General features: G+C 32.8%; 3 protein-coding genes across 5 annotated transcripts; 1 reads left to right on the top strand and 2 right to left on the bottom strand.

Moving 5' to 3' along the window:
* Positions 1-1,147: 1,147 nt before the first annotated feature.
* On the bottom strand, positions 1,148-4,198 carry LOC128165207 (uncharacterized). Its single transcript, XM_052829475.1, has 5 exons — positions 4,038-4,198; positions 3,406-3,526; positions 2,454-2,593; positions 2,112-2,244; positions 1,148-1,853 (listed from the first exon to the last, which is right to left on the bottom strand). The coding sequence occupies exons 1-5, from the start codon at positions 4,174-4,176 to the stop codon at positions 1,844-1,846; spliced, it is 543 nt and encodes a 180-aa protein (XP_052685435.1). The 5' UTR covers positions 4,177-4,198; the 3' UTR covers positions 1,148-1,843.
* A 180-nt stretch (positions 4,199-4,378) lies between these two features.
* LOC128165201 (organic solute transporter subunit alpha-like) lies at positions 4,379-19,206 on the top strand. Of its 3 annotated transcripts, XM_052829467.1 has the most exons (10): positions 4,379-4,471; positions 6,322-6,402; positions 7,165-7,334; positions 9,833-9,906; positions 11,719-11,883; positions 12,431-12,545; positions 12,772-13,024; positions 13,369-13,472; positions 15,239-15,269; positions 16,536-19,206. In XM_052829467.1, exons 2-9 carry the CDS (start codon positions 6,327-6,329, stop codon positions 15,266-15,268), a joined length of 987 nt encoding a protein of 328 aa, XP_052685427.1. In that variant the 5' UTR covers positions 4,379-4,471; positions 6,322-6,326; the 3' UTR covers position 15,269; positions 16,536-19,206. The 3 variants fall into 3 exon arrangements, with proteins under 3 accessions (XP_052685427.1, XP_052685426.1, XP_052685425.1); XM_052829466.1 differs by having other exon boundaries at positions 15,239-19,206; XM_052829465.1 differs by having other exon boundaries at positions 13,369-19,206.
* LOC128165195 (YTH domain-containing protein 1-like) lies at positions 18,936-25,427 on the bottom strand. The gene is made up of 17 exons (XM_052829458.1): positions 25,275-25,427; positions 24,977-25,093; positions 24,568-24,855; positions 24,365-24,433; positions 24,062-24,217; positions 23,221-23,400; positions 22,984-23,132; positions 22,830-22,884; positions 22,602-22,719; positions 22,408-22,492; positions 22,139-22,317; positions 20,944-21,023; positions 20,559-20,586; positions 20,391-20,433; positions 20,196-20,270; positions 19,919-20,050; positions 18,936-19,774 (listed from the first exon to the last, which is right to left on the bottom strand). Exons 1-17 carry the CDS (start codon positions 25,300-25,302, stop codon positions 19,649-19,651), a joined length of 1,908 nt encoding a protein of 635 aa, XP_052685418.1. The 5' UTR covers positions 25,303-25,427; the 3' UTR covers positions 18,936-19,648.
* Between the last annotated feature and the right edge of the window lie 378 nt (positions 25,428-25,805).

Here is a 25,805-nt window from a genome sequence, read left to right as displayed (position 1 = left end):
GAGTTGATTTTATCGATTATTATTAATTTTAAAATCAACGATATGTTATTTTGCAAGGCAAGTAGTTTCTAATCTGTATTTGAATTACGCACATTTTTATAATATGAAATCTTGAACATTTCGGACAAGAATTTCAAGAAAACCCCATATGAATCATGTTGTGTAATATTAAAAGATAGAACTAATTCCATCAAACTATGTATCAGTAAACGAAATATTTCTAAAAATTGTACACATGTCTGGATCCAAGCAATATTGAACTCTAGTCTCGTTCAACCAGATGCTCGGCTGTCTCCGTTAATCTCCGACTACCAAGAGAGACTCACTGTTTGTCGGAGATTTACGGATACAGCCGAGCGTCTGGATAAACGAGACTAAATTGCACTCTGGCGTAGGAATACATACGACTACAAAATATATCTAAATTGTTCCTACTATTTTAAATCTGACTATTTTCAAGGTATGTAATAATACGTTTCCTTGAAAATTAATGGTTCAGCATACAGTACACAGAATTTATCTAATATTTTCAAGATCTAAGTCTTGTCAGCGGCGGTGATTTGTGCTTAGGTCCAAACACTGTTTCACTTTCGGTTTGCCAGAGTAACTGCATAGGAGAGTTGATTAAAATCAACTCCCAAAAAAGAGAGGCCTAAAATGACCTTAATTCACTCAGATTAGTAATGGGGACATAGTATAGGGGTATAGAGCATATGTAAAGCTAATAAGGGGAAATTTTCAGGATTAGAATCTCTAAAACACATGAAAGTATTTCTAATATAATGCCCAAGTTCAAAGAACATAAATATTAAAGAAATCTTGAAAAACTTCAATGCATAATCCATGATGCCTTTGCCTATCGTCATTATCTCCCACAAAAGTTACACTTTAAGTAAAGGCGTCCATACTGTGCAATCTGTTTGTCCGATAATAAACAATACATATATAACATATAACATTATTACACCCTTAAAACATTGACTTTGGTGTGTGTGCATGTTTTTTTGCTTTGTTTGGGTGGTGGAAGGGATGTCAAGATTAAAGTACCGGTAGGTTGACATTATTAAAAATGTTGCAGTAAAAGCTTAGTTGATCAACTATAAGCGACTCAAAGTTATTCAGCATAAAAAAACGCCCCACTCCAATCTGGCATGTGTATTAAATAAGATTTATTAAACAAGGAAATTTATTTTATATACATTGGGACCTGCCCTAATATACAGCATTTGGTGGATAATGATAATCTCATAAAATATAAAGTATTAAAATATAATGTAAATATGTATAACAAAGTTTATAAGAAGAAATTAAAAAAAAAAAAACCCTATCACAGAAAGAAATCCATCAACATTGAATTGTAAGACAAGATGAAACAAAACTGAAAGACAAGACCAGAACTACAATATTGTGGAGGCATTTCTGAGGTGCTTTTCAAATTTTAAAATAACTTCAGATTTGCAAAATCATCATGAAAAGAAATAGCTTCTGGTAAAAAAAACAAAAATTTTTGTTACAAGTCTTAATACCTGCAAAAATTATCACAAGCTACATATTTAATTTACTCCCTGAATATTTACAAAATTTTACAGTTTTTGGTCTTTTGGTTTGATTGAATGCAATTAACCTGCTTAACATACAGAGTTTGAATATACAAAGTATTGGAATAATGACAAGAAAAACAAATGAATATTATAAAAGTACAAAATGTTTGCTATGAAATTCATTTGGTTAATATGTGTATTAATGTTGTGAGGGTGATTATAGAATTGATTGTACAATATTACAATATCCTGGACAGAGCACAATACATGTTTATCCCTCTGTCACTTGATGAGTGTTTTGTTTAACAAAACCTAAAATAAAAAAAAAGAATTCTTTACATTGTAATACATATAAATATTGTGACAAAAAACATTAAAATCAGGCATATATTATATAATTTATGAATGAAATATAAATTATATTCGGTTCTAGTGACATAAGTAAACTATTAGGATTTTATGCCCAATACTTGTTATTGATTTTGAGATCTCTCTCTCTCTCTCTCTCTCTCTCTCTCTCTCTCTCTCTCTCTCTCTCTCTCTCCGATGACTGACATTGGAGACACTAACCTACAAGTCTTTCTACAGTAGACGACCGTGTAGTTGTATATCCTGTCCCCGTACCCGTCCGTCCCACTGACACAGCCTGCGGTCATGTTGGACCACACGCTACAGGCAAAGTCTGACCCCAAGTCATAGCAGGCTGGAAATCACAAAAAAGTACTTGCAACAAACATAATGTTACTAACCCTTGAAATATCAAAAGTACACACACAAAAAAGTTTACAGTTATTTTTCACTTCCTCAGATGATAAAACAAATGCTTTAAAATACTTCAAAATTAAATATATCCAATTCATATGTCATCATTTTTGTTTTTCAGTTTTTAATTTGTGAGTATAAAATGTTGACCTGTTGGGGCTAAAGTTGTCAGTGGAGCGGAGGAATTGCAGGTAAGAGTTGGACAGCAATCTGGGAAGCTAAGAGCTGAATTGGACGTCTCAAAGCAGTTATCTGTGTCAGGGTTCTCACCCGATTTCAATGAAGGGCAACTGCAACAAAAATATTCAAATTAAACCAAATTCTTGCCTGAAGTAAGTCACTCCAGCTTTTAACTAAATAATCACACTGAGATCTGCATTAAAACATGAAGGAGAATATCTCATTAACAATATCTACTGCACAATTACATGAACATCAAATATCTTCTTTAATTAAAATATTCGATAAAGAATTACTTGGGCAAACTCTAAGAAAAAATTTAATTGAGTTGATTTATGAAACTTTTAAAAGGCTAATTAAAGTGTACTTTACATTACTTATACGTGTAATAGAATCTTTTAGCAACTTTAAATTTGCAAAAGAATGGGTTATGTTTATAGTTTACACAGTAATGAACGTTTTTGCTTTTTATAATGGTTCATCTTGGGAAACATATTCACATAGTTGCATGTATGTAAATATTGCATCATAAAAGACTTTTTAATGAAAAATATAAGTGATTGTAATGTCATATTTAGAGTCATGTCTATTGTAATTATCACTTTTTTAGCTGCACAATTACACGAGAAAAACAAAGTGACATGTGGGGTCCTTTGTCCTTAGGTTATCCTTAAAAATATTTTTGTTTGGAATTGGCACTAGCAGGTTTTCAGATCGAGGAGGGAGGGAGGGAATTTTTTTAATTATTTTATAAACTTGAAGTATAACTAATAAAAAAATTGGTTAAAAAATAAAAATATCCAAATAATTTTTTTTTGGCTTATAAAATTTATCAGCTGGGCATATTTCAATGAGGAGGGAGGCAATTTCAAACAAATAATAATTTTATTTTGGCCTTGATAATAATGATATACTTTAGTACCTGTATGTAAGGACAAATTTCTTGAGCGTTCCATGCCAACATTTATTCTTATCACAGGAACCTGTTGATGTAGGCCATGTTGCTTCATGTCCAACAACTGCACCGTTGTTATCTGTGCAATCTGAAAAGTAATGATTCTTTATATTTTAAACTGAGGTCTTCTCAGAAAATTTTCAGTCTCTTTGAGATAAATGTAATCCCTCAATCCTAATTGAATGTATGGAAAGCATTTTTGATAATACACTGTACATGTATATATAATGGCATTGTATACCAGTAAGTAAAATTTACTTTCGTTCGGTTTCGTTTTGTTTCGATTTCGATTTCGCACTTTACATGTACCCTTCTTTCACGGGTATGTGTATTCTTATTAAAAATCGTCCAAATGTGCTGCATAAATATTTTGGGCCAGATTATAGGTCGGAATAAATTCAATCACAGACAACATGCTTAATAAGCCAAATATTAAAACATTCTACCACCTCTATTTATAAATACAAAAATGTATTTATTTATAGAGGAGGTAGAATTTTTTTAATATTTGGCTTATTAAGCGACTGATTGATAAAAATTCAGGTGCCTGTGATTCAATAATCAGCATGATCATAAAATATTATTTTATAGTTATTTACCCCATGTAAGAGGCTTCGATTCTTTAACAGCTATTGTTGGTTTTGTTGTGTAAATGAGTTCACAATTCAGAATCACGAGAAATAAGACTGCCAAAGAAACTCGACAGAAAATTCGCCACTTCCCTCCACTAGCCGCCATATTGTTTACCTAAGTAACTTTTAAACTGGTTCCTAGTCTATCCCCATTGTGTAACCACAATCGTAACTACTCGGCCATATCCGCTGGCGAAAAATAATTTATTTTTCGCCAGCGGAAATGACCGAGTAGTTACGATTGGTGTAAATTGACGGAATTCCTCGGATGTTTCACACACATTCATTCTAAATGTGTGTTTAGTGTGGGAAACATCTGAGGAGTTCCGATTGAGAGTAAACACCCAGTTTTTCAACTTTATGCAGCATGTGCATTTGGTAGAGGATTTTGTTTTGAACAGGTGATGTGATAATCCTAAACTCAGTTTTTAAGTTAAGACTAGTCTAGTTGGACCTAATTAGAAACAGCACAAAGTATCATTTGCTCGTAATTATTTATAAAAATGTAAGCACTGTAAGATGAATATCTTTATTTTATATAACGTTAAGCATGTATACATATAGGCCTGCAAGAACTATTGTCATGACTTTGGTGTCTTTTCACTTAGCCAACAGTTTGAAAAAATACAGGTAAAATACAGGTAGATCTGTGTTTGCTAAGTGGGAATGGGTGCAGGTTGGGAACACAATGCACAAGAATTTAATTACACTAGGTATTCCAGGTAAAATAGGGAGAATAAGATATTTGTCAGGCTACAGAAGGATAAATATGAATTAAACTTCTGTCCCAGACTCCTGGTACATTATTTTATTTAATTAATTCAGATGAAAATGTGTAATTTTTAAAGTATGACTTTTAAGTAATAAACTGTTATACATACCCACCACCCCCCCCCCCCCCCCTTAAAAGGACTTGGACACGATTTTACTTAATAATAAAATTTTCAAATTTTATTTTTCCATTTTCAATGTTTAAACTGATAAATATTGAAGTTTATAATGCTATGTCAAAATTTGAAAGTCAGATATCAAGTTATAAGCAAGATATAGATTTACTAGTTCTTTGTTTTGTAAACAAAGTTTGAATATCGTCATTTTTTACATATGTGTTGCATTGGTGTAAGTTTCAATCAAAAATATCTTTCTTTTGTTGATGATAGTATTTATGAATATATTGAATTAGTTTAAATTGTTTTTACATGTCATTTTGTCTAAGAAATGATAATTCTCTACATTACATTTTTTGTAAACAACTATAAGACTCGAGCTTTGTTTACAAAACAATCAATTCTTACCTCTGTATCTCGCTTGTAACTGTACTTTAACATTCAGTATTTTGGTCAATCATTTAAAATGCATCAGTAAACCATTTTATACATAAAAAATAAAAATAAAATTTTTGATCTCAAATTGTGTCCAGGTCCCTTTAATTTATGACTTTAATTGAGCTATATGGTTTGTTTATTTTCATCATATTTTGAGTCTGCAGTTACATATTGATAAGTTGACTTAATTAAGTTAAACTTAGCCTTGAAAAATGATGTAATTATAAAAATCCTTTTTTTTGAAAAATGATGTAATTATAAAAATCCTTTTTTTTTTTAAAATTAAAGCTTTGAATCGTATATACCCGGTAGTTTAATTATCATTTTTTTTAAAGGCTATATTGTTGTTTATTTGTTTTCATTAACTTAAAGGTGGAATAACATACCTGGAAAAAAGTCACTCAAATTAACAGGAAATTTTTTGATAATGAAAGGTATAATGATAAATAAACTGTACAAATGTCAAATAAGCGAAAAATTTGCAGTTTTGGGATGAAAAATGAATAATCCAGTATGTAACAACAAAAGCCACTGCGAGATTCGAACTCGGGATGTACGGATCACAAGTCCGACACTTTATCCACTTGGCTATGGAGTAAGTTACTTGTTTCAGTTCATAAAATCCTTTTAATAAAACGAAGTGTCGTTTCAATCAGCGGTCAGCCATTTTGTGATGATGTGTTATTCCACCTTAACATTTATGGATGAGAATGTGCATTTGATTCAAAGGCAAGTATATATACAATCAGATGCTCTACTCATAAGTATATAGCAGCTGCAGATCTGTAGTTCTCTGGTTGAAAAAAACAGATTTGTCTATCCAAATTTTATCAACCAGAGAGCTACAGATCTGCAGCTGAGTTATATAGTAGACAAATAAAGGATTGAATATATTTATCATTGACCATGTCAATTTTAATTTACAGCAACCATGACAAACAGCAGCATTGAAGAAGATGTGGGTTGTAGACACACTGATTTCCCCGTCTCCATTGTTCTGTTTTCAGGTACCGTAAGTTCATGTTTTGACGTAAAAGATACAGAAACTTGACTTTTTTTTATTACTTTTATTATTATTATTATCCAAAGCACTGGTACTGATTCACAACTTTACAGTCCAGTTTTAGTAAAATTTTAATTTTTCAAGGAAATAAAATATGGATTCAGTGATTTGAACTTCAGTAATCTGAAGGCTTCAGTGATAATGGGAACTGGATTTTGAACCTAAACTTTTTTATTGACAATATCCCAATATCACAATATGCAAATTATATTTTAAAGAAAATTTACCTACATTTTACATACTGTAAACCAACTATTATTCGCGACAACTTTATTTCGCGATATATCCGAGATGAACTGGTCGGTGGCGTCTAATTTTTGCGACTAAACCTTATCCACACCTGTTTCTTTTATTATTTAGTATATATCATATAGTATATTATTATACTATATGGTAAATACTGGTCTGCAGCGAGAAATATTCGCCACAATGAGGCCCTCACGGACCTCGCGAAAATTTCTTGCACGCGAATAAAAGTTGGTTAACAGTATTATATCACATTAAAACTTTTAAGCTTAAAAAAGAAATAATTTAGGCAGACTGTACACTTTTTCACAGTATATGATGCTGAAAATTCTTGATACTGTACATGTATGCATTGTTCCTCTTGTCTGATGTAAACGTGATTATCTATACTTTATACACATGCATGTGTTATAGAAATAGGAATTTCAGAGTATACACATATTTTCTCTCTCAAATACAGAACTGGAGAGGCAGCCTGTGATTCTAGGCCTGACCATTGCAGCAGGATTCATGTGTATCGCGACAGTGGTCCTGTACTTTGTCACCTTGAGGTTTTTGTATAGCCACCGCCGGCTAGAGGGAATCAAAATCAACAAGTACAAAGTGATAGTAATGCTGGGACTTTATCCGGTAAGGAGTGGTCCTCCACTATTCTGTAAGGAGTGGTCCTCCACTATTCTGTAAGGAGTGGTCCTCCACTATTCTGTCAGGAGTGGTCCTCCACTATTCTGTCAGGAGTGGTCCTCCACTGTTCTGTAAGGAGTGGTCCTCCTCTATTCTGTCAGGAGTGGTCCTCCACTATTCTGTAGGGAGTGGTCCTCCACTATTCTGTAAGGAGTTGTCCTCCACTATTCTGTCAGGAGTGGTCCTCCACTATTCTGTCAGGAGTGGTCCTCCAATGTTCTGTAAGGAGTGGTCCTCCACTATTCTGTCAGGAGTGGTCCTCCACTATTCTGTAGGGAGTGGTCCTCCACTATTCTGTAAGGAGTTGTCCTCCACTATTCTGTCAGGAGTGGTCCTCCACTATTCTGTCAGGAGTGGTCCTCCACTGTTCTGTAAGGAGTGGTCCTCCTCTATTCTGTATTATTACCTAATCAAAGGGATTTTGTTGTTTTATTACATATTAAATATTTGCGTCTATTTTGAACTGCCGGTCAATAGATTGCGATCTATTAGACCGCCGGTCAATAGACTTCGATCTATTGGACCGCCGGTCAATAGACTGCGATCTATTGGACTGCCGGTCAATAGACTGCGATCTATTGGACCGGCAACGTATTTCAGAACGCGGGTATGTTAATGTTACATCCTTTCGATAGTTCTCATGGAATGTATATTCCTTTACATAGACGCTGTTTTTAGTACTTGGTGAAACCAAGTTCAATGTTATCAAAATGGAGTATCAAATAATCAACAGTTTCAAAGCCTCATATAAGGTAAAAGACTACATGTATTTAAAATCTAATGGGTTGAAGACTCCCCTTTCTTTGTGAAAACTAATTTAAATGGAGATGTTGTAATGCATGCAACAGGTTTTGTGCATGTAAAAGATGAAAAAAAAATCTTAGTATTTTGCATTATGGCACGAAAACCATCTGCAATATGCAAATTGTAAACCCCGAAAACTAAAAAAGGAATTAGGTAATAAAACAATTATTTAACACTTGAACAGTCAATAGACCAGAATTTTTCCCTTGGTGCAGGGAACAGCTCAGTATGATCTATTGCCCTCGGCCGTTGGCCTCGGGCAATAGATCACACTGAGCTGTTCCCTGCACCTCGGGAAAAATATTCTGGTCTGTTGACTGCTAAAGCATTAAATAATTGTATACTGTGATATACAGCCTAATGTCTACCTGCTGTGCAATCTTTGAAAAACATATTTATTATGATTTTTGTTCAAATAACAAGACAAATAGATTTATCCATTCATTATCATACATGTTTGTTTATTCTAGGATTTCATATAAGATGACATAATTATTCAAGTATCAGAGAAAAACTACTAAAAATAAATACATGTTTGTTTATTCTAGGATTTCATATAAGATGACATAATTATTCAAGTATCAGAGAAAAACTAAAGGAAAAAAACAAACAAAATAAGAAAAGTGAAAACTTTGATCTCATTGTACAACACATTAGGTGCTGTTATGATGATGTGAGAGATGGTATACCGGTATATGATGATGTTGCTGAAATGTGAAATGGAAAACAAAATAAATGGAAATCTACTATATTAATCTACTAGTATTGATACAGACCAAGTGCTATGCCCATAATTGAAGGAAACCTCATACATGAATGAGACATCATTTCCAAAACAATAACTCATTATTAGCTAAAGATTGATTTGTTTCCATGTTACATTTTGCATTTTAGCAACACCCAACATATTACACTGCCATTTTGTGCTATGATGGTGGAACATTTTTGCTTATCTGTTGTAATTGCATTTTCAGCTTTATTTTCCATGTGTAATATGCCTTTGCAAAAGCTTCATTGAGCATCTTTGATTGATCATAATCTATATATAAATCTTACATTCTTTAATTTTTATGATGAATTGCATGCTTTTCAAGTTGCATTTTTTGCACAGTTTCAGTGGGTTAAATTTTAGTTTGTATGTTGAGGAAGCCATTTATGTTGCACTAAAAACCCTGAGTCAACAAAAAGAATATTGTTAGGAAATCTTGTGTTAATTTGTCCAAGAGCTTAGCATATAGATGCCTTTTTAACCTATACCAATTTATAACAATTTTGGTAAAAAAAGAAGGCAAACAATTGACACAGTGAATCATTCATTCCCTTTCTCTTCAAGTCTTTATCCTAAATTGAAATGTATTGGTAGACAAATTGTCTACAGAGAAGTATCCAACAGTGCACTGTGCCAACCTCTTTAATCTAGCTAACATTGACCTATGTTTGGGTATTCTATAGTGTTTAAGGTTGTTTAGAATTGGTGGAAACAGCATATGAACAATTTAATTTACATATTGAAGAATTTTATCTGAATCATAATTAATTAGATACAGGACAGAGGTCTTGAAATGATGCACTCTATGAATGTTTTTTTTGCAGCAATAGGACAGGAATGTTGTAAATTGTCGTATTGCATACTTTTTCAGTTAGTGTCTTGTGTTTGTATGCTGTCACTTTTACTGCCCCGTACGACAATGATAGCCGAGCTTATGATTGCAATGTAAGTGCAAGTCAACTTTCAGGTATAGTTTATAATTTCTGTTCCATGTGTACCGTACAAAGCTGTGTTTGACAACCATTGTGAAAGAGCTAGATCCTATATCTATGCTAATCTTGTTAGATCCTACTAAATCCAATGCAGAGTTAATTGTATACATTGTCTGAAACCCAGTGAGTCTTGCATTTCTTACCATTTTACATATGCCCTTCTGTGGTGGGCTTATCCATCTGTAAGTTAGTTTTCTTGTACATGTATCATGTTGTACAGTATTAAAATCTTGACCTCAGTAAGGCTCGGGGATAGAATACACACAACTGGTTAGATAAAAATCATATACCATCGCAGATCATGAGAGATTCTATTTATATCACTGTTCACATGTTTTACCATGTCATTTGTTAAACCTCAGTCTTTTCTGTAAACATTATAATTGTGAGCCACATAACACATTCACAACAAGAGGTCAACAACTTCACGCATGGAAAAAAGTTCCTTGAAGATTAACAAACAAGCATTTCATTTTCTGACATATACTTTTATCAGTTTATGAAAAAAATGAAACAGCATTTAATGCTTTAAATTTATAATGCTACACTTTTCAACTGAATTATTTTTTTTGCATTCCAAGTCAATCATCTGCCAAAAGCTAGGTAATGTTTAATAATGATGACACAAGGTGTAAAAACACACAGTGGAATATCAAAAATTTATCACATGAGTGATATCCATCGCATATTAAGTTAAACATGTGATAAAATTGAAGATCTTATATAATAAAATATTTTTTACTATATTATCATTTTAGATATTTTGTATTTGATACCATAAATTATCAGTAAGCTGATATGGATATTGTTGCTCAGGTGAGCATTATTGCCCATGGGCCTCTCATCTAAAGGTGACTATGGGTAAAGTATTTAAATTGTTTAGTGACAGAAGCAAGGCTAACTTGGGTATCTGACTTTGGTTGTCATAATACATGTACAAATATTATAGTCTATAGTTTCTCATTCCCTCACAGTGAAATGAACATAGTGTATTATATAAAAATTGTGAAAAGCTGAAGTCGGAAATTATTTATATATATATTTAAATGACTTGCACATATTATTCATCTTTTAGAGAACATACTATGTAGCAGCAACATGACTTAGCTCTTTGCTTATATCAGCTTTTTGCACTAATTTATTACTTATGTGCATTTGCATAGACTATAAAGTACAATATCATGATTATATAGAGGTGTGCTTGTGGTTATTTTTGGTATATGGTATACCACAATTTTTTTTTACATTTTTGGGATCAATTATTCAAAACTGTCAATAAGAAGATCATTGTGTGTTACATGGTAGATCTTTGTTTGTTACATGGTCAGCCTGTTTTGTTACATGTTCAACCATTGTGTGTTACATGGTAAATCATGGTAGGTTACATGGAAGATCATTAAGTGTTACATAGTATTGTGTGTTACATAGTAGAGCATTGTGTTACATAGTAGAGCATTGTGTGTTACATAGTAGAGCATTGTGTTACATAGTAGAGCATTGTGTGTTACATGGTAGAGCATTGTATGTTACATAGTAGAGCATTGTATGTTACATGGTCGAGCATTGAGTGATATTTAGGAAATCATTATGTGTTACATTATAACATGTGTGAGTTACGTGGTATATCAGTGTGAAATGGTACAAAGCAAATCATGGGGTGTTACATGGCAGATCAATAAGTGTTGAAGGTTCAATCGTTTCCTGTTCCTTTGTAAACATTGTACATACCGGTAAATGTATGTTACGTACATGATGGTATTTTTAGGTACATGGCTGTGTGCATTCTAATGTTTGTAAGAATGGTGGTGGATTACATGGGTGGATTCAAAGCGGTGTGTAAGGAGATGGAGGGGGAACAGATGTCCTTCAGGACCCCGCCCTGCTGCTGTTGTTGCTGCTGTCCCGGGGTGTACAAACAGAAGGTCAACAGGTCAGGGACAGTTAGCTTCCTATTACTGCAGATTCCTTATTTTACGCGCATTTAATTTTGTGATTCACCCATTTTCCACTAAACTGCAAGAACATAAAATTACGAATAATCTGTAGTTTACAAATGTCCGAAAAATAAAAGCGAGATTTTAAAATTTGTGAGATGCGCTTGTCGTGATTTTACGTGGATATTAATTCCATGCTTTTAATTAGGAATCTTCAGAAAGCAAAAATAGGAAAGTTTTGAAGTTTTAAAAAGAATGTCTGCTTAGACTGTTGGGGCAATTTATTACAGGTGTGAAGCTCACAAGCATTCTGTATGTAAAATAGGAAAGAACTATGCAGATAATGTACCACTATGGGCATCATTTATCAGACAAAAAAAATTGTAGTTAAAATGATCATGTCTGAAATTATTTTTTGGAGATGCATGTTTATATTTACTGGTTATCCGTATGTTCATTATACCCACATGGTTTATTGGTAGAAGAGAATTAAGTACTTATCTGACTGAAAATTATGCTTGTAATATTCATTTAACTTTGTAGCACAAACCTCAAAAGAGTAAACCTGATGACATTACAGGGAGCTTTTGTTCGACCAATAATCACCATTGTAGCTTTGATTCTCTGGGCTGATAAACGCTACATCCTAGGAGAAGATGTAAGTGAGAGAGTGAAGAATTGCAGTAGACAGATATTTTAACAAATAACAATAAGCGATGATATTACCGATATTTGAAATTTGAATAAAGTTGAAAGTTTAAAACTAATCTCTCTTAAATGCAGTGTTTGCATGATAAATGTGATTTTAAGACTGCTTGTATACTTTATGTATGGATTGTGAAATAGAAAATTTAGGAAAACATTTAATTTTGCCTGCTGTATAGATGAGTCCATCAGCTGCCTCGTTATATCTGAACCTGATTGGTGCTGTGTCCAGTTTGGTTGCTATGTGGGCCATGATGGTCACCTTCAGGTCGTTGAGAAGTCAATTACAGGACTACAATGTTGGAAAGAAGTTTGCAGCCCTTCAGCTGACCATTGTGGTGGTCAACATTCAAGGATTTCTGTTCCAAATTCTGGCCAAGTACAACATTCCAGAGTGTGTCAGGGCCCTTAGCTCCACAGTCAGGGCATACAGTGAGTGTAATATACTGTAAATTCTTTATATTAATATGTGAGTACTTAATTCCACAATCTCACTGGTTTGTATACTAATAAGTTGCAAGAATATAAAATCGCTAACGTGGAACTTTTCTCTTTGTTTCTTATAGTTCTCAACTCTTAAAAATAATGATGAGATTTCAAAATTCGTGAAAGGTGCTTATCATGATTTTACGCTGATATTAATTCTTTGTGTATTATTAGAAATCTACAGTACCTGGTACTTGATTTTAGTTCTTCAGCAATTTTATTTGCTTTAACAATCTAATACATGTACATGTATTGTATATGATGTCCTATAAACAAGAGATTTTTTTCAGGGTCCAATTACTTCATATTGATTATTGAGATGCTCCTGCTGATGATTTTTGCCAGAATTGCATTCAAGAGAAAAGAGGAGAGCTACAAAGCAACGACCAGGGAGGTAAACAACATAGCTAACAAAGGATCAGAGCCCCAGACCTACTTGTGAATGCAGTAGAGATGCATGTCTCTCATGCAGTACCCTTATTCATATTTTATATTTTCATAAATATATAATTTGTAGATTTGAAAATATATTTTTTATCATTAAAAAGAAAAAAAAATCTGTATAAGCAGACTTTGAAGTGGGATACCAATACTGTGGTTTTATTAATATTCAAGGGTATCAATTTTCGTGGATAAAGTGAAAATCAAAGTTTCAAGGAAACGTGAATTTGTGGCCAGTGGCCTTATCAATACAAAATGTTATTAGAAATTGCACTTCAATAAACATTTAATTTCGTGGATCATCTGATTAACAAAATCCACGAAAATTGGTATTTAACGAATATTGATGAAACCTCAGTATCTACTTAGTTTCAACCTAAATAATATTTTTTATGAAATATTTTATATAATATTACCGGTATAACCTTTGTTGACCAGTAAATGAATTGTAAGCAATATTCAAATTTGCAAAACTCTCATGCTAATAACATATTAATGTCAAAATTAATCCCTGACTTCAAATTCAGAATTTACTATATGCCTCTGCATAATGTCTGTTAAACAGTTAATAATTTCAATGATTTTTATACCAAAATGATACTTATTTGATTGTATTGAAGTCGTATAGGGCATTATCTGCATACAATTGTTGGTTTTTATTCTGATACTTTTGTTGAAAAATATACGTATTGTTATATAGAAATATTGTAATGTACTTACAAAATGTATGGTTTTTATAATAGAGTACCATAAGTACAGTAAAACACGGTTATAGCACACATGCATATAATGAATTGATGCTTACAGCGAAGTGATTTTCATTCCCTGTGACTATTCTATATGTTGTAAACTTGACAGATATAACAAACTATGCTTATAACGAAGCAAAATGGTCTGACATTTCGTTATAAACGTGTTTTACTGTATGGGATTTTGTAACAGTTTCAATCAAGTTTGTTTACTTAACAGGGTAGCAGGTAAATGTATAAATATATGCTCATGTTTGTCCATGGCTGAAGTTTTAAAGCTGAACACTACTTGTAAAAGGTCTGCCATACATGTATTTCTCTTTCATTGTCGCTATATCTCTACAACTTCTATATGAGCTGCAGACCTCTTAACACTTCAAATTATTTCAGTTTAGAAATCTCACATGCGTGGACTTACATCTTACATTTCTGTGTTACTCAATCACAATGAATTCATCAAATTTGTATGCACTTTTTTAATGCTTTTTTTTCTTCCAAGAAATGATAACACTAACATCAAATTTACAAGTTAATGCATTATTTTTAAACAAAAAATGCACATAAAACCAGAAATAAAAGCACAAAATGTAAGACTAAAAAATAGAAACTACACATCGGCCACAAGTTTCAGATGTGCAATGGGGTGTAACAAAATCAAAGGATTTATACATGTAACCTGTGTGACAGTGCCGATTTATGAGTGGTGTTCATTAGCTTTAAGTTTCTTCAAAAGAACTTTTTATCACTTTTTGTAAACATGTATTAATATTAAATGAAATCTCATTTGGTCTGTGATATATATAATTTTACACTGATTCTCTTCAATCTACCTCTGCTTCAAAAGAGTGACCTTTTAGTTACTCCAATATAAGAGATATGAAATCATTTCATAACTTGTTTAGAACAGAGTTTTTTTTTTTTTTTGTATTGTGAAATTTAAAAATAAAATCTTATTTTTTATTTATGATAGATTCAGGAAAAACTGAAACCAGCAGACTAGAGTAAGCATTACAAATGTAGTGCTAGTCACTGAGTATCTCTGCATGTAGACTGTTTTTCCTGTATAATATATATATCTGTACACCCTCACTCACTTCAATAATTTTTCCCCTTTTTGGAGGGAGGGAGGGGGTTACCGTAACACATACATCATTGTTGTGAAAGGTGGACAGCCAACCCCCAACTACCCTTTAAAGCAATCAGCTTGGACAAATTTACCGGTAAATGTGAATTTTGTTGCACATGGAAGTAAATCTTTTGGAAAAATATATAACAAATTTAGTTTGCTAGGCCAAAAGAGAAAACCAAAAAGAAAGTTCTTTTCACTTATTATCAATTTTCTATGATGTTTGTCCAGTTTTTGCATGTAATGAAAATTTGCTATTTTGCTGTTGTTTTCTTTTTTTTTGCCATTAGACTTGATTGAGTCATCTCAGAGTCCTTGACTTGAAATCTTTGTGAAACATCAGTGGAATGTGTCTGTGGATCATATAAGAATAATCTAATGGCAATGCACATGTAACAAAGAATAATAATCAATTCAAAATTCTAATGGTGAAATATAAATAAAATGTAAGTTGAAGACCTTGACAAATTTCAAATATAAGCTATTTTGACTTATAGTATATATCATGACCATGACCTTTAGATAAGCATGTCACCACTGTAGATCGTTATCAAAGTTATCTGGTACATATACTAATTATTAAATTTGATTCATTTTGCCATGTTTATAATTACATGTTACAGATCATTATTTTTTTTGTTTACGAAAGGTCCGTTGCCTTTAAGCGTACTGTAACTTGATTCATGATTTTGACACTCTTTTTTAAATCTATCATTAAGTATGTTTTACGGCAATCTAATTAATATTAGATGTTTAGATCTGCTCTATTCTCGAACATCTTTGTGTATAGCGAGTAAGCAAGGGGATCTAACATCTAATTTTAATTAAATTTGGGTATAGGGTATCATTTCCAATTGGAAATATTGTAATTTTATGTATGCATTGAATCAGTGTTGAAATAAAACTCCTAGTGTTATTTCTTATGTATATGTATTAGACTTGGTGGTATGTTTCATAATTAGGGGAATGCATGCAGGATTCTTGTGTAGTACGTGCAATTTTAGCAAACTGAGTGTCATAGAATGGTGGAAAGTAAATTTTAGACACATATTCATTAATTTTGTTTTACCAACCAATCATATGTGTCAATTCAATGAAAGATGAAATATTGTTTTAATACTACTATCAAAATTTATTTCAGGTTGAGACTCCTAGTGGGTAAATAAAAAAAAATTAAACAACAAATAAATTGTAATTTGGATTTATGGTATTACAATGTATTGTATTTTGATATCCTCATTCGGTTCTGTGATTTGAAATTCAGAATCTAATTACGCAAATTTTTCTCTAGACATTTGGATCAACGGCATATTTTGCAAGTTAAATTTTTTATTTTACCAATAAGCCCATTCTGCTTCTTAATTTTACTTTGAAACTAACTTCAGATCATTGTGAAGTCTCTGGTACATGTGAATGTATAGAAATGATACAGATAAAGTTGTTGTATAAATCTAGCTACATTTTTAGCTCACCTGAACCGAATGTTCAAGTGAGCTTTTCTGATCACCTGTTGTCCATCGTCCGTCAGTAAACTTTTCCATTTTTTACTTCTTCTGTAGAACCAATGAGCCAAAATTGATCCAAAACTTGATAAAAAGCATCCTAATGGGAAGGAGATTCTAAATTGTTAAAATGAAGGGCAAAACCATTTTATAAAAGGTAAATAATTGCAAACCAGTGAAAATATGGTGCATCTTAAAAAATCTTATGAACCATTGCATCAGAAATGCCAGTGATTACACCAAACTTGTATATATATAGTGAAGATTCTAAATTTTTTAAATTGTGACCCCTGGACCAATACTGGAGCCCCAAGAGGGGTTCAAAATTTAACATAGAAATATATAAGGAAAATGTTTAAAAATCATTTAACGAACAATAATGCTACAATTTGTGAGTTTACTATGCAAGCATCATAAAATAGTGCATTCTAAATTGTTAAAATTATGACCCCAGACAATTATTGAAGCCCCAAAAGATGTTCAAAGTTTAACATAAAAATATTAGAGGGAAAATGTTCAAATCTTCTCAAGAGTTCAAATTATACAATTTGTAAAATTACTATGCAAGCATCCTCAAATAATAGATTATAAACTGTTAAAATCATGACCCCTGGACTGATACTGAGACCCTTACAGGGGTTCAAAGTTTCACAAAGAAATATATAGGGAAAATATTTAAAAACTGAAATAGAATGATACAAGGAACTGTATTATGAGCGATGTGGCCTATGGCCCTATTGTTTTGTTAGAGAGATGATGAGATGACATGACAGTTTTTTCTTTTTCTTTTTTTTTGCTTTCAGGCCTATGGTCCTGTTGTTTTTGTGTTGTTAAAGAGATGATGAGATGACATGACAATGTTTTTTTCTATTTCTTTTTGCTTTCATCGTTAATGAAGTAATGTGCTACTGCATATAGTTCTTCAAAGTCTGTGGGTTAGCTTTTAACAAGAACACACGGTTTCCTTTTTGGAATAAACATAAAATAGTTTTAAATTTTGACTAAAGAGTATGAAATCAGGTAATATATCTTAAACCATTTTTTTTATCATAGAATCTGTATGCATTGGTTAGAATGTAAACTACATGTATATAGAAGTATACTTAAATGAACTTGGACAAGATTTGAGCTCAAATTTTTCCTTTTTTTTTTTTTTCATTTTTGTTGACTATAATGGTTAATATGAATGTTTTTAATGCTTTATCAAACTTTGAAAGTCATATATAGAGTTACAAGCAAGTTACAGAGGTTAAAATTCTTTGTTCTGTAAACAAAGCTTAAGTCTTGTTATTGTTTACATATGCATTGTATTGGAATAAGTTTCACTCTAATGTTGCTTATTGTTGTTCATAAAAGTATTCAGGAACAAATTAAATCAGTGTATCTTGTTGCCACAAGTTTTTTTGTCTAAAAAATGATAATTACTTTACAGTATTTGTAAACATCCTCAGTATCTTGCTTGTAACTTGATTTCTAGCATTGAAATTTTGGTAAATCATACCAAATACACACACAAATACCCACATAAATCATTTGATACAGAAAAATTTATAATTCTTTTTATCTCAAATCATGTCTAGGTCCCTTTAATTCTTCAATTTAAGCTAGTTCTCTGAAATAGAGACTTTGAACTTTTAAATGGGAACTGTTTGGCATTTCACTTTTATTTGATTCTGTTTATACATATTGATAGGAGTGCAGACTTTGTAGAAACATTCATGTTATTTTGGGTTGTGCCGAATCTGATAACAGTGTATTCTTTTTTAATCAAGGGCTTTTTAAATGTTGTAGATCCAAAAGTGATTTGATTTGTTGACACATATTCCCTGGTATCTGGTGCTATTTAAATTGTACAATCATTATACATGCGAGTCACGTTTTTCTTTGTTGTATTCAAATGAAAATTGGAATTTTATACAAATAAAGTTTAAGATAGAATCTGATATAATTGTAAATTTTTCTTTTCATCATTATTGATAGAGTGAGGCCTCATGTATATTACTGAGGCTTTGAAAATAACCTACAAAATAAAAAAAATATCACAATTTCATTCTTTATTTGACATATAGATGAAGATATTTTTGTACAAAATAAATGAAGTACAACTTGCATCATTTATGAACCCCTTACATGTGAATTATGTAGATCATACAATGCACACAACCAAGCTCCTCTTAAACACACATCACCTCCCTAAACCCAGTAATGTCACCATGAAATGTCAAGATATTGCCAAAACATAATCACAGACTTCAATGGAAAATGACAGCAAAGATGGGATGATTGAAATTATCCTAAATCTAATAGTGAGAGGAAAATCTTCCAGATCTGGTATAAAAGTGAAAAAAAGAAGAATGAAGAATCTCTAATGATCTCCTTGCTTAATGTGAAATCTTTCACCATTTTGCTCAAAACAACACTTCAAAACAGAAATAAACATTTACATATACACCTACGTTTCTACCAAGTAGAAGGAATATTCTTGCAGTACAACATCAGCATCAGTATAAACATCAAATCTACTAAAATTTGATATTAAAATTGATATTTTGGGATTTGATAGATGATAGGGAATGGCACTTAATACTACACGAGACTTGTTCATAGCAAGGAGGTAAAAACAACACATTTATATATTTTCACAAATATAAACGAACATCTAAAAACAAAACTTAGAATCACATGGTAGAAGATGACTAAAATCAACATAAATGATGCGCAGTGCAAAAATGGATCTGATTAGATGATGCTATTATCTGCGGTCCCGATGTCTATGACGGTCCCTCTCTCGACTACGCTCGCGATCACCACTGCTATGTCGACGTCGTCTACTTCCCTCTGTGGTCCGTCTCAGAAAATCATCCACATCCCTCTCATACTAAAATAACGGGAAATCACAACCATTTATATAAAGTAGGAAAATCAAACAGATTAAAATAAGGGAAAACAATCATAGCTGAAGCGTATATAAGATTCAAGGAAACTTAACAGGTGATGAATTTTCCATAAATTATTAACTTACTGATCTTTTATCTGCTCTGGATCGGGAGATTGACGCCATATTGAATTCTTGGGAAGTCATCATGTATTCTCTTGGTCTCTGATCATAGTGGCTACCGTAAGGGTTCATTGGGTCCATTGCAAATCCTGGAGGCTGTATTAAAACAGAGTACGATAATTAAAACTTGCACTCAACAAATTACCACATGCACTTTGTTGATTAATGTACCTTAGCAAAAAGTCCAATTTAGTAAAATTGGATGGTGAAAAATTTGTTCTATAGATTTTGCATAACTTACCGGTGGTCCATAAGGTGGCATAGGGGGAGGGGGTGCTCTGCTGTGGGTGAACTCCCTGATGTAATCGCTGTATGACTAAAAGCAAAAGTTAAATTACCGGTATTATGATAGACATGCATATTTTCTTTACTCACTGATTTTTTTTAAATACCAAGACAATGAAGACAAGGTTATAAAAAGCAGGTTTTTCCTAACCCCATTTATAAAAGTTTCCCTCCGAACTCCATATCTAGGTGACCTGAAATAAAATATAAACAACGAATATCATACATGAATCAAACATGTTTCTTTGTTTAAACCTTGAATTACATGTTAATTTTATAAATGACCTCAAGTACCGATGTCAAGAAACAAAGTACCAACCTGTCCATCCTTCTGTCTTTGAAGAAACCTGAAATATGCAAGCAAGGAACACATTAATAGCTGTAAATATTACATATACTGTAAATTCCAAATTAAACGCGACGAATTAATACCCGCGTAAAATCGCGAGAAGCCCGTCTTGCGAATTTTAAAATCTCGCTTTTAATTTTCAAACATATGTAAACTACGTTAAACTATGATAAAATTTTGACATTCCTGATTTAATTTTCTCGCGATTTGATGGAAAACCTATGAACCGGGGAATTAAGTACTCGCGTAAAATAAAGAATCTACAGTACTCAAATAGGATACAGGATTGGACATTTCTAATTTTGGGCATCTTTAAAAAACTGCAATTTATTTCAATTAAAACACTGATTTTTACCTCTACCGTGCTCCATCTCATCTCGGTTTCTCTTTCTTCGATCCTGGTCAAAGAAATCCTCTCTGTATGATGGACGATGCCTATATTCAACATCACAACAACCAAACTTGCATCAGTGTAAGATCAATATAAACCAAAAAAACATTAAACAGTTGTGTTAGAATTTACAATGGTTCCTTACATCAAGTCCATCTGCTGTCATTCCACGGGAAACCTCATCTTTTTTCAACCCAGTCAACATGGTTATTCATATAATCAAATCAAACTTTACAAAAAATACAACTGTAACTAAATTGCTTAATTTATTTAGCCATAAATGTGTCTTTGCACTTGTAAAATTACCTTGATTTGTATCTAAGTATTGTTATGTTTAGGTGTGTAGGAAGTATTTATCTCATGAAGTGCATGTCTGGTTTTCTATTTTTGTTTTTTTAAGTACATGTATAATCAAAATGAATGGGAAATTGAATGAATGTTGGCATTTTATACCTCTCTATATAGGGTTTGTGGACTTGATGTAAGTCAATAGTTCAAATAACATACCGTACATTGCTCGGTCAGCATCTTCACATACTTATCACTGCTGTCAATTACACATCGTTTACAACATTGTCCAAATAGGAAAAGTTCATTCACACAATATAATGCAACAACTGGTGGTAATACAATATTAGTCCAAAGAAAAGTTCATTTCACACATTAATTTTTAGAACACCTGGCTTCAATAACTACTTTAGTCCAGAGATGAGAGTTCATTCACAAATTTCCCCCCATTTTAACCACATTGGTTGTTTTCTCTGGTCCATACAGAGCTAGAATGATGAATCCACTGATAAACATTGTAGCTAGTATTGTGGTGGATTAGTCCAGATATAGAGAGGGGTCACAAATATGGGGGGAATAGTCCTTTCGAACTTTAGTGTGGCAGTCACACATAGCATGCTAAGAGCCCATACAGTTCAAAACCATTTTGTTGTTGGCTATTTAGGCACCTAGCCATGCTACAAAATAGTCCACACATTTTGTTCCAGAATTATTAACTGGAGGCTCTACACCTGAAAAATCTTCAAACAAAATCAATGAACGGTCAGTCGTCCTCCACATACTTACCACAAGCAAATTTGTTTGCATTACATTTAGGTACCTAATACAAAGTCCTACAAGGTTACTACACAATTTTCCAAACGTCTCTAACCTAATGAAATCATGTCGCCCGCGAAAACTCCCACGATCTCTTCTTTCTGTGATCTCTTGATGATGTCCACCTCCAGTACGAGCAGATTTGCGAGCTTTTCTTGCAATAGAAGAGAGATCCACATTTTCATCGGGTGGAAACATTTTACACAAAGCTTCTCCACATCTGGGTTCCACTTCCTACAACAAAAGCAGACATTTAAAGTAAAAACAAGGGGCTTAAAATCACTTCACCATATGCTGTTGAAACAAAAAATATTTGAATTCTACCTGTCCATCCCTTCCAATTTTGACTGGTTTATTGTCATTCCACGCATTGTGAAGATGTTGAGTCTTTGTAAAGGCAAGTTCTTTCCTACACAAATGATACATTCATGTAAATGTTACATGAGCATTCATACAAAAGTGAAGAGAAAAACAGAGTAATGACACACTGCTTTGAAATTATGCCAGAATTTTTTTACCTGTTGATCCAATCAAGCTTAAAAACACCACTGAGTGCTCTTGCACTCAAACCTGGGGGAAGCACCCATCTGATCGGAGGATGATCTTTTGTGGATTCATCAGCAATACGAGCAAAACCTTAGAATAAACAAAGCATTGTACAAGCCTATTCAAACTAAACTACAATTTACACAACATCAAGCATAATTCATTTAGCACTGTAAATCTCGTACAATTTCATAATTTACCTTGAAACTTTCCACTTTCTCTGACAGAAAATATAAGTATCACATTATCACAGCTCTGGAAAAAAGAGAGGGAGATGTTACCCGATTTTTAATTCTTTAAAAGAAGCAACCCCCCTGAAAATCGAGCAAGTTTAATTTTATTGAGGTATCTTACCTTATAAGCATTGTTCAGGCGAATTTCATTCTGAGGAGGTGTGGACCACACACCTTTAGCTTTAGCCAGGGCCACATTTTCATGATTGTTACTTTTGATCAAAAAATACCGAGCTCCACGGTATATGTACTTCATTTTAGAGCTTATTTCTGTGGACAAAGAAAATGAAAAAGTAGATCAATGACAGATATGAAGATTTTAAATATTTTTTATAAAACTTTATTCAATTCTACTCACTTCTGGCAGTTGAGTCTTCTGATTTCTCACTCTTATTATCATCGCTTTTAGCATCTTCTTCCTCTCCTTCCTCCTCTTCGCTCTTCCCTTCACTTTTTCTATCCCACTCAATGGGAGAAATGTCTCTAGTCTTTCGCTTTTTCTTTTCTGGAATGGAACTTTCTTCTTCATCATCCAACCCTAAAATTAAGTTCATAAATTTAAAAATGTGCAAAAGATGCTTCAGAATTTGTTTGTTTATCAAAATTTACATTCAAATATAGGTAGGTTTTCAAAATTATATTCAAACCTATTTTTCTGAAACAAGAGATGAGGAAACAATATGAAGGTGTATATGTTTTAATAAAATAAAAACAGCCAAAAGCAACACAAAAATGCACATTGGTGTCAAGAGTAAAATTTAACCTAAATTTCCTTGTAGTAAGAATTCTACAAATTCCAGTAAGGTCAGCAAATGATGTAAAATTATGAATGGGGGAATGGCTTTGACATCTTTCCCCACTCTCTCTCGCACCTTATCACTCAAATCGTGGGACTTAGCAGATTTTGTTTTAATTAAATTACAGATTGTAAACAAGGCTAGGCAATTTCAAATTACTCTAGTTTTAACATTTAATTACCTACATCCTGTCAATGGCAATTAGACATTTTAATTTTATTTCTATTTAAAAGACATTGAATGAGAAATTTAGTCAGTCTTTGTTCAACCTCGCACTGATACCCTAAGGGAATAAACTGATGTGAAATCATTAGATTGTTTTCAGTTTTTGAGTGTAACAATGGTTCCAAGATTGATACTATAAACAAGAGTTATCGTAAATAAACAAACTTAATGACATACCAGATTCCCCTGATTCCTCTTCATTGTTCAAGCTGCCATCACTGGAGCCTGCCTCGCTGCGAGTGTCATAATCCTGAGCGTCCATTGGCTCTGGGACAGGGCGGGGTTCTGCCTCTCCCTCTTCTTGTGTCTTGTCCCCTTCCATGGACTCATTTTCTGTAAAGCAATGGTAATTCAAAACTGGTACCATTTTTCTAACATCCATATTAATTGAAACAATTTTCCCTTCAATAAATTTCTACTGATATGATTATCCATAAAAAGAAACAACACTTAAACAAGGTCTAGAAAAGAGAATGTTACCTTCATCTTGTGAGACATTTTCAGTCGTCACTTTCTTCTTTGGAGATTTAATAACCTTTGGAGACTTTGCTACAAATAACACAAATGATCAATATTTTATCTTTAAATATTTTGCAACAAAAATATTTAAATAGTTTACTGTTTTACATTGAAGATCATTACATAAAAACACATTATAAAATGGATGACCAGCTTTTTCTTACTCTTTGCCTTCACAGAACCTTTAGACTTGGTCATGGCTTTCTTCTTGGGCGATTCTTTAACTGGTGTTTCTTCAGCTGGCTTGTCTGGGGTCTCATCTCCTGCCTGCTGCTCCTGTTCTTCAGGCTCCTCTTTGACTTTGGTCCCCTCTTCTACTTCCTCATCCTCTTTTGCTTCTTCGTCTGCTTCTTTAGCCTTTTTCTCTGCTGCTTTCTGAGCAGCTAAACGCTTTGCAGCTGCAGACTGTGCTTTTTTCTTCTTTCTGGTGGCTGGTGTGCGAGCCTTTTTCACTGATAAAATTTAACATATTAAATAAAAATTCAAAGTTCAACCATAAAAAATTAGGTTAAATTATTCTTCAACAAAACAACTTTGACTTTCATATAGTTAACCAATGTTAATTTCCGAAACCTTGAATAGGCTTTTCGGGTTCCTCTTTTTCCTCCTCAACGATTTCAGCACTTAGATCATCGTCTCCCGTGTGGCCTTCCAAAATATCGTCCAGTACGTTAACTACTCCATCCCCACCTTAAAATATAAAGAATTTTAATTTTTACTGCAATACCCTCAAATAAACTAATTAATATTCCTGGTTTGTGTGAATAAAATATTAACACGAGTTGGCATCATCAATCCTACGTAGTATGCACACATTTTTCCTTAAAACCAATATTTTCATCACTTTACACTAAAATATAATATAAACTACCTGATGTATCATTTGATTCAGCACTCATTGTGCTTTCTCAAACGATTTTAGCAGTATTTGACGTAATTTTCCTCGCTTCACTTTCAACCAAAAACAATGAAACAAATATGGCGGCGAAGAAGACGCAAGTTAAGTCGTTCTTTAAGTACTCGATTGTGAACTTTCGTGTAGACCAACCTCCTAAAGATATGAATATAATACGAGTTTCAGAAATATACATTGGGTGTTAGCAAAGAACTGAAATCAGTGAATCTATATCGTATTCATAATATCACCGTGCCACCCGTCTGGTTATTGGTTTCTAAATCTGAGGCTCATGGCCTACATCTCTCACCTGAACAGCCCTCATTTCCTTTTTATTTTTCCAAAAAAATATTTCGCCATTTCATAGTCTATAGTGGGAAGACTTGACGTAAGCAAGTTTGATTTTTTAAAATCAATTACTAAGAGAGGTACTTCTAAACAATCCCTCCCTTAAGGTTTAAGTTTTTTTCATAACTTAATTATTAGTACCAATGCTTCGTCTAATAA

Source organism: Crassostrea angulata, chromosome 10, assembly GCF_025612915.1.
Source record: "Crassostrea angulata isolate pt1a10 chromosome 10, ASM2561291v2, whole genome shotgun sequence".
Classification (NCBI taxonomy): Eukaryota; Metazoa; Mollusca; class Bivalvia; order Ostreida; family Ostreidae; genus Magallana; species Magallana angulata.
Note: the sequence above shows the minus strand (reverse complement) of the source record. Positions and strands in the feature narration are given on the sequence as shown.